Here is a 15,224-nt window from a genome sequence, read left to right as displayed (position 1 = left end):
AGCCCATAATGATAAATTAGAGTTTTTTCCCACCCTCAACACGAACTTGCCTAGCTACCTCTCAGTTAACCAAAACGCCCATAACTCATCCAATTCCAATTCCCAAAATCCAAACCACAAACCTCTATCATACTTTTTGTAAAATTTCTTAACAAACATATTTTCAAATGCTATAAAAACTACCACATGTGTATCTATAATAAAGTATTGAAAATAAACAAAGAAATCTCTATATCTTAAAGAAAAGATGAGACAATCCAAAAATCACCGACGATAAAACGACGATCTGCTCAGATTGAATATAAGCCCTTGTCGAGCTCTTTGTTTTACTCCAAAGCACTATGGTGGTGAAATCAATGGATTAAGGTGTATGTGAGGGTTTTAAGGAAGAACTAGAGAGAGAATAAATTAGATTCAAAAATATTTTAGAGAGAATGAGGAGATGAAAAAAGTGACAAAAAAAAAACCCTTCTCCCCGATCTGATATACGCACAGACCGCTTGAGCAACCAAAACACCACTTGAACATCCAACAAGAAAAAAAAATTTAAAAAATTGAGACCGCTCGTGCGACCAAAACATAGCTCAAGCACAATATGATCCATTGTAACGCCCCAACCTTTCACACGTCATCGATATTGTCTGCTTTAGGCCACGCCCACACGAATTTATTCTTCGTAATCAGTCACCCATCCCAGAACTACTCCAACCTAAGCACGCTTAACTGGAAAGTTTTGTTAGGGATCTCACCACCCGGGAAAAGGCCTCGATGCTATATAAGGGTCTAGATTTTTACTTTTATAGCCCAGAAACTCCCATTTCATTCTCAGAACTACACCGGGACCTTACAATTTACCCCCCTTAAGGCTACACGTTCCCGTGCAGTTGCCTGTCAGTTCGCTAGCCCGCTCACATGCATCGAGATACGCCAAGGGCCCACACTCGATACTCCGAAGAGTTGGCTCTGATACCATTTGTAACGGCCCAACCCTTCACACGTCATCGATATTGTTCGGTTTAGGCCACGCCCGCACGGATTTGTTCTTCCTAGTGGGTTACCCATCCCAGAACTACTCCAGCCTAAGCACGCTTAACTGGGGAGTTCTGCTAGGGATCTCACCACCCGGGAAAAGGCCTCGATGCTATATAAGGGTCTAAGTTTTTACTTTTATAGCCAAGGAACTCTCCCTTCATTCCCGATGTGGGACACCGGGACCTTACACTCATTTCTAGAATTTTTGCAGACTGCAGAAGACGACTCGAGCACAGGAAATACTGCTCGAGCGAACCTAAAGAAAAACATACATGATTTCCTTTAAAAAAATGAACTACAAAGCTGTTCACAACACGACCAACAACTCTAAATTCAACAACAAGATAAGGAGTATAGACAACGATAAAGAGTATCGAATCACGAATCCAAGAACATGAAAGGGTCGGGTCTAACCCAAGTCGTTATAATCTCCCCGCTTTAAGAAATTTCGTCCTCGAAATTTAAGAATACTCCGCAACACAAGGCAAACCAAACCCAAAAAATAAATACAACCACCAATCCAAGCCTAGATGCATACCTATGATAATTTTTCAAATCCCGCTCCAACACCTCGGGGCCCCAAAGACACTTGAACAACAAGAATACAAGAAAGAGGTCAACCACCACTAAGCACTCAACACCCGAGCACTAAAGAAAAGAAAACCACCATCACAACAAAACTCTCGATTAAGTCTCACAGAAGAAGAAGACTTACCACAAAAACATGGCCCAAAAGGCAATGCACACAATAAGCCCCAACAACACTAAACCCTCTTCAAAACAAAACACCTAAACACACGACCCCCAATCCAAGCTAAGTCACTACACAACAAACCATGAAAGGTGACATAATTCACAACACATCCATGTAACAAAAAAAAAAAATTCTCATTTTTCTCATTTTCTTTGAAAATCTTACTGTTGTATATAATTTGTTTTTTCCTTTCTAAAAAGATGCTGAAACTTGCACAGCTCATAACCAAAATACGTTTTCGATTTCTACGTAAAACTTAAAATTTTGCAACTGTCCTCCGAAAACAAAATAAAGTATTATTCAGAACACATGATCGTTCACATTCTCATATTTGTTGGATTCAGCTTTTATTAAATCAAATATGCTACGCATCAAAATCCTTTATTACTACTTAGATTAAATGCACAACATTACAGTTCAACAATGCCATCCGAGGCTACAACAAAAGGAAAAATTCATTTTCCGAATTCATTTCTCAACATAAAACAATTGGTGAACCTCATTCGTCACCCAACAACACCCATCACTCTTATAGTGAAGCCATAACATACCAACAAATTAATAACTGTGCTAATAATATAGTGAAACACAAATAAAGTTTACAAATTCTTGGGAGCCTTATCCCATCACCATCTATCAATCACACAATGGCGCAAAAGCGCTCATAACACAAAGGCCTCAACATGTAACCCTAACCCGGTTACCCTCAACTCACACTAACTTCAAATTTGGCTACACGAGACTTAACACTCACAAGTCCACACTATAGCGCTATTCAACCAGACAAACCTTATGTTTAATTCCAAGCTACTCTCGAGGTGACTATATGTCAACCCACTGCCGAAAACAACCAACCAACTAACTAACTCAACAATCCTTAACACTCGGTACCCAACACCGACATGCTACCTAGCACTTTTTGCTCCAAGACGGAGTTTCACACACAAACCCACATACCCACATATTTCTTGAATCACACTAGATTCCTTAAGATTGGACCACACCACTCTTGCTCTCCAATCAAACCACCATTCATATACCTATATGGCAAATACACTTATCACATCACGCGCAAACAACCGATAAGGTCAACTGTAATTCACATAACCCCACATACACAAAACACTCATCACCAACACTATACTCATCTTCTGGAATTATAACTGTGCCTTTCCCCAAGGAATATTCCCAATAGCCAACCAAGAATTTCTCATTCCTCTCACAAACCCTACACAATTACTAGCAATACCACCCAGCATTTAAGTGTCATCACTGAATTACATCCACTCACAACTACTAAGTCTCAACGAATCACAAAACGAATACTACCCTCTTCATTAAGAGACACCAGTCTCACACTCTCCCCCAAACACTTTCACAATCCACCAGGTAACTCTTACCCATCTCACATAAGCATATGGTATCACACCACCCTAAAACAAACACACTTAAAACCATACAATGCATCATCACTACATTCAAGACTAGTCAAAATGATAAATAAATATTTGCTTCTCAACAAACAACTCTAAATCAATCCAAGACAGCATAAGCCAACACATGCTTAACTCTAGAAAATAAGACATCATAATAAAACTAGGATTCTAATCCGTACAACACTTTTCAACACAATACAAGCAAGTTCAAGATTAATTACATGCCCATACCATTTGGGTTCACAACAACACATCACTACAACAAAAAATGATTTTACGGCACCAAATGCACGTCGTGAAAATGATTCTATGATGCGCAAAGTAAAGCCGTGTTACGACCAATCATAGAAAGTCATTCACTTCAACGGCATGTCGTAGTACACCGTTAAAAACCCTTTAACAGCGGATTTTGTGCATCGTGTTTGACTTTTCTACAACTACTTTTGCGTTGTTAATTCAAGGGACAAACCACGACGTTCATTACTAGTCGTTGAATATTTAATACAATGACCTATTTTGCCTGCCGTAGGTAGCCCAAGTTTCACAACATTATTTGCATGTCGTAGAATATGTATATTTTTTTTTAAATATATATATATATATATATTCAACAAGTTTTATTTCACATGTTCTGTATAATCTAAGAAAACATTACAAACAAGCTTCACAAATGTATATATATATATATATATATAAGCATTAATCAAACACCAAAATATACATTTTTTTTTGGGTGAATAAGTCATAAAATAAAATAGGAAAATATATTCCAAGGGGCATACCCCAGGCCCTACCATAGCTATACAATAAAACCAAACTAACAAAAACTACAACCAAGCTAAAGACCTAGAAGACAGAAAAAGCAAAGGGGCCAAACAACCTGTTCAACATCCATATCTAAAAGAAAATATGGAGGTAGAACAAGAACAAAAGGGCCCATATCAGCAAACAGAGAAAACCAGGAAAGCAAAACCCACTAATTCCAAACAACTGAGCCAAGGCATTACTTCATCATAACCAATAAGCAGTGGCGACACAAAGACCTGTAGACAAACTAAAAAGCCTCCATATGTATGAGTAGCTGCAATAGCTTTGTACCAAGGCCTTCAGGATCATAACATATATCACTATCTGGTTACAGCAGAACAACAAGCTTCATGGGGACACCATAACCGACAACTACCCAAAGAACAGATCTCCTACACAACCTGTAGAAGAAGGGACAGTAACACTGATACACAATTGAAATAAAAAGAAAATTTCCAAAATCACAAAACATTGAGAGGAGGAAACAAAATAAATAGAACAACGGATTGACCCAAGGCACAAAGAACTAGAATTGGAACTGGTGCAGAGTTGCAGCCTGGCTTCCATACAGCACCATCACTCTCTGATAAAACCAAGAAGAATTTGCTGAAAATTGACTGGGCTACCTAGATCATACCCAGCCAAACCATCTGCACAACCTGGAATATCCAAACACAGTAAGCAAAATGAAATGAACTAGCAGCAACCACACTTAGTATATAGTTAGATCACTCGACCCACGAACTCAGACCCTCAGCAGGAAAATAAATAATAGTGAAACACAAAAAACAAAAATTTATCCTCATAGACACTAGGCTCACAAAACAAAGAATTCCCTAGCAATAGCACCAGCGATGAAGAAGTTGCAAAACCAACAAAGTAAAGACACAATTTATAACTTACCTTCTCTCAACCCACAACTCACAGCCAACTCCACACCCTAAGTATGTGCTCACAAACTCAACTCTCTTGTCCTAAATGAAGGACATCTTTGCAACTTGCATAGCAAACAATTAGGAAAAACACAGTACATACAAAACTCATTTTGAACTCATAGCCACTCAACCCAGAATATGGAATCTCACATCACAACCCTTAAAACTCCTATCTTCTACATTTTTTAATTCAACAACAGCCATACACCAGCACACATGGGTGGAAAAAAAAAAACGACCTGCAACAAAAAGGTTACAAAACACAGCCAACTCCTAAAGTTGAAGCCTCTTTAAGGATAGAGGTTGGAAGTCTCCATTTGTACAAAAACCATTCATCGTTTGAATTTCTCTTCAAGTTTTTGAGAGATAGAACTCTAAACCTGATCATGTTAACAATTTTTACAACAACAATATCTTCAGGAACTTTCTCTTTTGTAAAAAACCTTGTTATTCAAGTATCTTACAGGTGCAAGGAAGAAGAAGAGGAAAGTTTGGATATAGAGAGAGGAAAATGAGAACCAGCAGTAAACCACATTTTCTGGAGGCCGGATCCACCCCACCCATTTCTCTCCAAAACCGAAGTTTTTCATCATTGAGTACAAGAACTCCCAATTTACGGAATCATACGCCTTTTCAAAATCCAGCTTTAGGATGAGACCTTTTTTCTTTGACCTTTTCCACCAGTCCACCACTTCATTGGCAATTAAAACCCCATCTATAATGTGCCTTCCACTCAAAAATGCAGTTTGAACTTCACTAATGATCTTAGGCAGCACTTTCCTCAGCCTTCTTGATAAGACTTTAGCTAAGATTTTGTATACGGAGGTATGGCAAGGAGGAGTCAGCGTTGTGGAAACAAGTGATTTGTAGTAAGTATGGAGGTTTAGGTGGTGGTTGGTGCCCATTTTTTTCTAGTTCAGTGTGGCTATCACATACGTGGAAAGATATATTGTCAGTGGCTGTAGTTAACACTGCCCTGCGTGATTTCTTCTTGCGAAACTACAGGTTAGTTGTTGGAAATGGTAGAAGGTTGCATTTTTGGAAGGAGGTATGGAAGGAGATATGCAGGTCTTCATCCACCCCACCCATTTCTCTCCAAAACCGAAGTTTTTCATCATTGAGTACAAGAACTCCCAATTTACGGAATCATACGCCTTTTCAAAATCCAGCTTTAGGATGAGACCTTTTTTCTTTGACCTTTTCCACCAGTCCACCACTTCATTGGCAATTAAAACCCCATCTATAATGTGCCTTCCACTCAAAAATGCAATTTGAACTTCACTAATGATCTTAGGCAGCACTTTCCTCAGCCTTCTTGATAAGACTTTAGCTAAGATTTTGTATACGGAGGTAATCAAGCTGATTGGCCTGTAATCCCCCAACCCCACAGGATTTTCTTTCTTGGGAATTAAGGTAATAAATGAACTATTTATTCCTTGGACTAACTTTCCATTAGAATGGAACTCATTCATCAACTGCACAAACTCCCCTTTCATGATGGCCCAGCACTTTTGAATACATTTCAAGTTAACTGGAAGGAGGTATGCCTAAGTAAAACTAAAGGTGGGCTAGGTGTGAGAAATCTTAGCCAGGTTAATGAATGCCTACTAGTTAAATGGTGGTGGAGGTATGGCAAGGAGGAGTCAGCGTTGTGGAAACAAGTGATTTGTAGTAAGTATGGAGGTTTAGGTGGTGGTTGGTGCCCATTTTTTTCTAGTTCAGTGTGGCTATCACATACGTGGAAAGATATATTGTCAGTGGCTGTAGTTAACACTGCCCTGCGTGATTTCTTCTTGCGAAACTACAGGTTAGTTGTTGGAAATGGTAGAAGGTTGCATTTTTGGACTGATAGGTGGTGCCACAACCAAAATCTGAGTGTGTCTTTTCCCAGATTATTCACACTATCAGTTGATAAAGATGGAAAGTTGTTTGATTTTTTTCACCGAAGAATGGCCGACCCCGATTGGAATCTGGTTTTCAGAAGACCACTTTTAGCATGGGAAGAGGAGGAAGTGCAAAAACTTAATGACCTTCTGCAGAGTGCGCCTAGGCTCAATGAAGGGGTGGTAGATTCTTGTGCTTGGCTAGGCCATCCGTCTGAAGAGTTCACCGTGGCATCAATTTGGAAGTGGATGGAAGCAAGTCAAGGGGTGGACTGCACAGTCACTAGGTGCATTTGGAATAATATAGCCCCCCCCCCAAAGTTCAATTCTTGAGTTGGTTAGCGTGGAAAGGAAGGATAAAATGCTCTGAATTCTTGCAAAGAATAGGAGTGTTGAGCCCAAACGCCTCGGCTGTCTGTGTGTTCTGCAGATCTGGGGTGGAGTCCGTAAATCATGTTTTTCTGCACTGTCCTATCATTTGGAAATTGTGGGCCATGTTAGTGAACTGGTGGAATTATGAGTGGGTTATCCCTGGATCAGTGGAGGGACTACTCCTGTCATGGTCAGGCATAAAAGTGAAGAAGAAGTTGCAAGCAGTTTGGAAGATTATACCTCTAACAGTCATGTGGTCTGTGTGGAAAAGCAGAAATGATTGTTTATTTAATAAGGTACAACCGGATTGGAATGCATTGGTAGAACTGATAAAGGCTAGAGTCGCGTTGTGGGTTTCTACATCATTAAAGGGGTTTAACTATTCGGTGCAAGATGTTATCTTTAACCTGAGTCAAGTGTGTCACTATGTGTAATTACGTGCTGAATTGCTTCTGGTTTTGTGGATGGTTAGTTGGTCTGCTCTGAAGTCTATTTTGAGTTTGTCATAAATTGGTTCAGTTGGCTATGGAGTGTACCTTTAAGGCTTAATGCTGTGCGATTCAGTTGTCAAGCCAGAGGAGTGTCCATCTGCATCTTTGGTATGCACTCAGAATTTGCAGAGGTGGCTAGCTACAGAGGAGGTTGAATCAGAATTTGCATTCAGAGAGGCGGGTGGTCTGTTTTGCATGTGGTCTGTTTTGTAATCAAGTGGCTCTTATTTTTGATCAAGCTGCTCTTACTCAAGGAAAGGTGTCTGGTTTGTTTGTTTGGGCTGTTGCAAGGCAATGTAGCTTAAGGCAAATCTGCTCCATTTGAATGCTCCAGCATTGGTGACTTCTGCAATTCTGTTGCAAGGAAAGGTGTCTGGTTTGTTTGTTTGTGTGCTATACTTCAGTCCCACAGTTCTGCCATGACTTTAGGCTGCAGGTGGTAGTTCTTCAGGTTAGGTGCTGTAGCTCTATTGGCTCAGTCAGAATTAATCTACAGGTTGCAGGTTGCTGTTTTGTTCTGGTTTGGACTGTTTTGGATTGGTTAGCTCTGTCTGCTCTGGACTGTTATGCATATCTGTGGACTGCTATGTGGTTAGCCGGTGGGAGGTGTAATGCTAGTGCTTAGGCTTCCACAACATCAATTGTTTTGTTCAGTTCTGTTTTGTTTTCTTCTTGTTTTTTTTGTTGGTTTCTCACCAACTGGAGGTTGGAGCTTCATTTAGCTCTAAGCTCCTCTTTATTGATGTTCTGTATCTCTTTTCATACTTACATCAATAAAGATTTTCTTTGCCGATCAAAAAAAAAAAAAAAAAAAAGGAAGAAGAAGAGGAAGAAAAAGAAGAACTATCTTCCACACACCTTTCCCTTTTCCTAGAAGTTCACATATCTTATGTTTACTATTAAACAAAAAGAAATAAACAACAAGGTCCTGGGCCCTACTTATAAAGTGCTTTCTTGCTGGCAAAGAAGTTCATTATTGTCCATCACTAGTGAGCTTTCTTGTTTGACCGATAAATTACTTAAACCATAGTTCTTCTCTATATCATATGAACACTACCTCAATACCAGTAATAAGATAAAACATAAGAGACAAAAAGAGTTAGCAACAGTCATCCTAACATAGATGAATCAGACAATTCAAGAACCACGGAGGAAAGAGAAGAGAACTTATGGCATATGTGGTCCCATTTCCGAATACACTTTTTTTTCCAATTTTTAGTCCCTTAAAAAAGAAAAAAAAATAGTTTAAAAATCCATTTTGCTTAGTGTTGCTCAGGCAATTGTTTCACAGACTTAAAATAATAATAATTATTAAACAACAGCCAACGAAAGTGTAATAACCTGACCCTCGCACATGTTCCTTGTTATATTTTCGGATCCTATTTTGTGATTTTGGATGCTTACTGTGTAATTCCATGAGAAATTAGGGATAAGAAAGTTAACTCCATGTTTAAAGCTTATGTTTAAGAATGTCTATCTGTTCAACAAGAAACGCATCTGTCACATTAGAAGGTTTGAATCGAAATTGGAGGCCTTCAAGGCTTAATTATCTGAAATTGATTTTAAATATGTAATCAGCATAATTTTTAGGTAATATTAAGCATGTTTGGAAAATTTCAATTTCGGATGTTTAAACGATTGACTTTTGTCTTATTAGCTCTTATATATATATGTGTGTTCTTGGAGCCTTGGACCTAGTTCAACACATTTTCATGGAAAAGAATAGAGAGGGTAAGAATAGAGAGAGATGAGAAGGGAGTTTCACTAAAGGCTAGAGATTGAACAACTTAGAGAGACTTTGGGAGATCTCAACTCATGGTAAGTTTGTCTAACTTTTATAATTCCTCTCTTGAATTTGAGGGTGATACAATCATGATAATTGAACCCAAGGTGTAATTGGATCATGTTTAATCCATTGGGTGAGTTTGAACTAAGTTGTTTATGTATGTATGTGGAGCAATTAGCTTTGATTTCTTACTTTCTCATGAAAGATCATGAAGAACTTACCTTATATATATATGTGATGGTATATGATGTTGATGAAAAAGGAAATTTGATTATAGTTATGGATTCAAGAATTAGTGTTTGCCTAGTTTAATGTATGTATTTGAAGCCTTTGTAACATGAATTTTAGGCTATGAATTGTCAACTAAAAATGTTAAAATGAGCCTTGTGAGGATGTACCAAAAGATTGGGATTTTGTAAGAATTTCGGACAATTTTGAGCAGAATCGCCGCACGTGCGGGGGTCATGGCCGCACGTGCGGGAGGTGCTGCCGCACGTGCGGGAGTCATGGCCGCACGTGCGGGAAATGGTGAAAAACAGGGGCTCGGCCACTGTCTAAAAGGCACGTGCGGGGCATTTTGCCGCACGTGCGGGAGAGCTTGCCGCACGTGCGGGGCTCACAGCCGCACGTGAGGCCCATGCTGAAAAACATGGATCGCTCCGTTTTGCGTGTAGAACCCTCTAATGTTGTCGGGATATGTCTTTGATGCCTTTTAATATGTATAAATTCCTTCGAAGTGAAACGAAACAGAAAGTGAATTGTTATGAAAAGGAAACTAAATTGTAAAGGTTGAATGTGTGCAGGGCACATTCCGGGAGGAACAAGCACATCATCGCAACACTGTGAGTAGTAATATCATTATCTACTTTACATAGGACTAATGCTCTTCCTTAGCACTTCGTTTACGCAACTATGTTAATGTTGCAAGTATAAATGTCAATATTCAAGTATGTTGTTCCAAATATGTAAGAAAGAAATGGGTGAGATAAAATACCTTCATGCTATAAGACTTTGGGCCTATGGCCATCCAATATAAGTTATTACGATACGAAACAAAGTGCTACACGGAACTAAGTGCTACGACGTGAGCCACCTCTAGAATCCGTGTGAGACACCTCTTGAGTTCGTATAAGCATGTTTAAGGGCCATGTGCCACCATGTTTAAGGGCCATGTGCCACCATGTTTAAGGGCACCTTGCCACCATGTTCAAGGGCATTATGCCACCATGCTCAAGGGCTTCAAGCCATCATGAATTAAGAATGTGATATGTCAAGTTGTTATGTTCAAGATTGGGCCTAAGGCCATTGTAAGATGAATACAGAATCAGGCTAACTTTGTAATCTCTGCACTTCCATATGTATTGATATATGTCATGTTTCAAGTTGAGCATTGTTTCATTCATGTATTACTATTCACTGAGCCCGGCTCACTATTTGTTATGTCTGTTTCTGTAGGCAATCAACCAAGTGGTCAATCCTAAACCATGACGCCCGGTTTCTTTTGTCAACCTTCCTGTACCCAAGCACTTTTGAGGCCACTTATTTTGTGAAGTTTATTGAGATGATTGACTTACTTTTGGTTATCCTCCCAAGGTTGTGTGTATAAAACTTCAACAGTTTTTGTTACATGCTCGATGCTAGGGCTAGGTCTGTATATGTGTTTGTGTATATGTACTGCAAAGAAATATTTATTTTGGACTCTATTGACCTATTATGATACATGTGATGTATGAGATCCTGGCATGTTAGAAATAGCTCAATGGAGTTTGTTGGTTAGTGTTCTTTTAATGTTTGTGCTTCCGACAAGGCCCCATATGCTATATATATATACCAGGTTTTATATTTGTTTTTGAATGGGTCATGCCCGAACTTTTAGGGGCAAGTTAGGGGCTTGACAGAAAGGGATAAGCATACACTCCTCCCAACAAAATAAAAGGGAGAAGGTAGTATTAAAATCATTAATAATCTCTTTCCGATAATATATGATGCTCTCTCTCAACCAATTACTGTCAGTTTCCTATTGAAAATGTTCCTCATTTAATCTCTTCATCATTGCTAAAGCATTTATTAAAACTTGAAAACAGGACACCTAAAGCAAATGACTTGCAATCTATGGCTAGGTGTGGTCTTTTCAAAGTAAAAGGACCAAAGTTTAACTCCTCATGGATTACTATAATAATGCAGTTTTCTTTTTTACTTTCAAAGGATATGGTTTCCCCAACATTTGCAGCAGGAAAATGTCAAGAGAGTATTTCAATGATTTTATTAAGAAAAAATCTGTCACTCAAATCCACCTTATAGTGACCTATTATGTAGACACAACTTACACACCTAAATAAATTAAGTTATCCATAGCAATCAACAAATCTGGTAACGTCTAAGACCGAAACTATTAGCCTGTCAAAACAAGAGTCATTTTTCCTTAATGTTCAATATTATAGATGACTGCTCCATAACTTCACTTGTTAAAGAATTGAAAGGAAACTTATATAGGGTGTGCAAGTGCACTATGTTGCTATTATGGCATGGACAAAATAAAAGGGAAAGGTACAAAACTTATACTATAGGTGCTCCATTGTACTAGGAAAATGGGAAGAGTATGGGGAGAAAACGGAAGTAAAGAACTTAGACTAACCCTGGTCCAACGTCCTAGCCCTTGTTGCTTGGCTGGCTCTTCAAGACGTAGCAGTTCTGCTAAGAAAGGACTAGCATCTCCTTTCTGTTGACCCTGCTCCTTAACCTGCACCTAGCAAATTCAACAATTGTCCACCCATTGACAACCAAAATTAGATATTAAAATAAAAAATGTATGCACAAATCAAGAGTAATATACCTTTACCCAACCATCAATGCAACATTCTTATCACCAAGGAAAACAAAGCCAAACTCTTGCCCAATAGATGGTACAATATAATCCACTTTGAATGTGACATCCTATTCAAAAGTAGATTGGTTCAAATCTAAAAATGTCCTACTCATTCATTAGGAAAATGATAGATTGCAATCATAGCTATAGCTAAAGCATTTAAATGAGCACCTTTCCTATACACAGTTTCCTTAAATGCTCTCTACTTTCCCATGCAAATGGCTTATCAACACCACATCTACGGGCCTAGAAATGTAAATGGGAAAGGGTTAAATAAAGAAAAATATAAGATGCACATAAGGTACAAAATATGAAACAAATATTGCAAATTGAATAAACTTACCAATCTTGGAGCAATAAGGGATGACAACGTGATTGTCTTCTCAGGGGGGATTTCTGCCTTGGTGCTCCCTATTGCCACCAAACTATCCCCAGAAGGAACATCTTTCACTTTTCCTCTCAACCATTTTTAACAGATAAAAAAAAAGAGAGTACAAATTAGGCTAAAAATTGTAACATACAATCAACCAGAGTAATCAAATGAGGAAAATACTCTATTTGGTTAGTCAGAAAAGAGAATCAAAGCAAAAGGAATCTCATCTCACTTGGGACTTTTGTCAAACACGTTATCTACAGCAACCAAGCACCATATATGCACATGAAATTGAACACATTAATTAGGGATTGGGGGCAAGACCAGTATCAATTCTAACCAACTCAATCAAACATATGTGAGTATACATATATAAATAGATGAAATAGAACACTCTAGAAAGTAGAACACTAAATAGATGAAATCGATAGTTTAAAGGCTAAAAATGATCAACTAAACTCTAGAAAAAAACATTAATCAAATCAAATTTTGCTTCAGAAAACAAAAATTTACTTCAAAAATTTACTTCAAAAATGACAACAAGCAATGTTAGAACTCACAGTTTTGATAGTATTCTCCAAGTTCTAAGCAACACCATGACCCAAGAAAATCAACAAGAAGGCTCTTGGTTAGGGTTTCAAAATCCAAGTGTTCAGCAACGAGTGGTGTCTCTTCGTCCATGGCTTCTCAGAACTCTCAATTGGGTCGATTTACCACAACGAGATATATAAACCCTAGAAATTGGTGGTGTGGTAGGGCATATAAGAGAGAGTATGAGAGTGGGGTGAAGAGAGAGAGAGAGAACATCATTTGAAACCCTTACCGTTCGAAGCCTCTCTCTTCTCCCTCTTTTCTCGATTTTCCTCCTTCAATAGTATTATATGTTCAGCCATTAGAAGCCAAGGAGTGAATGTTTTTAACAGTATTCGGTGCTCAAACCCTTCTCTTCCCCTGCGATTTTGCTTCTTCGAACCCTTCTCTTCTCTTCTCTTCTCTTTTGTGCCTAACCTGCTCTTTGCTCAGACCCCTCTCTTCTCTTTATTTTTTTAAATATATTTTTTTGGTGTTTTGGCGCTAGAGTTTTCGATTTTGGCAACTACTTTTTTTTCGGTCATAACATTCACAATATGCATTATGCATCGTAAAAATGCAATACTTTTAACGACAGGCGTTGGGTGTGTCATAAAAAGTGCAATATTTTTAACGACAAGCATTGTGTGCTCTGTGAAAAGTGCAATACATTTCACGACTGATGTATGTATAGTTGATGTATTAACCGCATGTTATATGCATATCATAGAAAGTTTTATTATTTACGGCAAACATTGCAAGCCGTAAAAAAATCATCATTACTACCATTCACGGCCTAGGCAATAGACAATCCATAGTTGGAAAATTATTTACGACGTGCAAAAAAAGTAAGTCGTAAAAGTGAGAAACCATGGCTTGCATTTACTGTATGTCGTTGATGTGAAACCGTAAAAACCCAGTTTTGTTGTAGTGCATATACATACATATGCAACATCTGTAGGCATAAAGCCCTAAATAAAATAACATCACATTACATTACAAAAAAATAACACTCCACTACACTATAACATCACCATCGCCCCCATTTGGACTACTAAAACTAGCTCTACCCACTCAGAGGGCTACGACGCTGAATATGGCCTAACTAACCATACATAGAACAAGTAGGTGGTCCTTTATTCTACGATTGAGTCAAAGAAGCCTAAGTCTGATTGGACCTCCCAAAGGACGAGTCCAAAGAAAAAAAAATAGGTTGAGGCAATAACTGTGCCTGTGCCTAAGATCTAGCCCATCTTCAATTCTTACTAGGTCTACTACTACCCCGAACAGTCGGATTTGTTGACATGCTCTCTTCTTCCTTATCTTGACCAATACTAAGATTCACTGCTTCCACGTGAGCCACCGCCTCTACCAAGGTGTGATAATCATCACACAACCTTCCCTCAAACTCAAGACAATGACGCTCCTCTATTGCGACTAACTCTGGAGCGAACCTCGCCTCAAAAATTGTGCCAAAGGAGTATCATCCTAGTGCAACTCAACAAACTGCTTCCTCAATCTTTCTCGAGCAGAAGGAGGAAAATACTTCGCCCAAAACTAGCGTCTCCTTTCAGTTGGAAACCAGCCAAAACAACAATCAACTCCTCATCCTCGACTCTGAGCATATCAAGAGTCATGGTAATCTACTATAACCAATCATCAGCATCAAATGGCTTAGGCTCCCCCAAAAACACAAGTGGATTGGAGCGAAGAAACTCCTTGGTTAACTTAAGTATACGCCCATGGTCCCCTTCAGTGCGAATGGAGGCTTTAACTTCCTTTGACCTAAAATCTCTTGATTAATGAAAAAGAAAAGAAGGCACCACTTGTCAACACCAAATCCCATAGATCACCAAATTAATCTCATAGAACAACCCCTAACACTCATGGTTATTGAGTGAAGAGTTGAAACACATAGA

At 38.7% G+C, this 15,224-nt stretch overlaps 1 protein-coding gene across 9 annotated transcripts; it reads right to left on the bottom strand.

Annotated features, from left to right (window-relative positions):
* Positions 1-3,921: 3,921 nt before the first annotated feature.
* Positions 3,922-13,802, bottom strand: LOC114260280 (ribonuclease TUDOR 1-like). Of its 9 annotated transcripts, none has more exons than XR_014356109.1 (7): positions 12,968-13,802; positions 12,706-12,812; positions 12,534-12,608; positions 12,330-12,430; positions 12,132-12,236; positions 4,541-4,688; positions 3,922-4,430 (listed from the first exon to the last, which is right to left on the bottom strand). XR_014356109.1 is itself a non-coding variant. In XM_028200356.2 (4 exons), coding segments are annotated over exons 1-4 (252 nt in total). In that variant the 5' UTR covers positions 12,969-13,791; the 3' UTR covers positions 3,922-4,655. The 9 variants fall into 9 exon arrangements, 2 of the variants coding, with proteins under 2 accessions (XP_028056157.1, XP_028056158.1); XR_014356106.1 differs by having other exon boundaries at positions 12,132-12,242; positions 12,968-13,795; XR_014356108.1 differs by having other exon boundaries at positions 3,922-4,688; positions 12,132-12,242; positions 12,968-13,469; positions 13,559-13,795.
* Positions 13,803-15,224: the final 1,422 nt, after the last annotated feature.

Source organism: Camellia sinensis, chromosome 15, assembly GCF_055761805.1.
Source record: "Camellia sinensis isolate YWXY chromosome 15, ASM5576180v1, whole genome shotgun sequence".
Taxonomy (NCBI): Eukaryota; Viridiplantae; Streptophyta; class Magnoliopsida; order Ericales; family Theaceae; genus Camellia; species Camellia sinensis.
This window is presented reverse-complemented; position numbering and strand designations above follow the sequence as displayed.

Bases quoted from the DNA above. Each gene is read 5' to 3' on its own strand.
- LOC114260280 (XM_028200356.2), bottom strand. The intron at 12,243-12,705 runs GTAAGTTTATTC...TGAATTTGCTAG, and splicing joins CCCTTATTGCTCCAAGATTG to GTGCAGGTTAAGGAGCAGGG. The intron at 4,689-12,131 runs GTTAGTCTAAGT...TGGATATTCCAG, and splicing joins GGCTAGGACGTTGGACCAGG to GTTGTGCAGATGGTTTGGCT.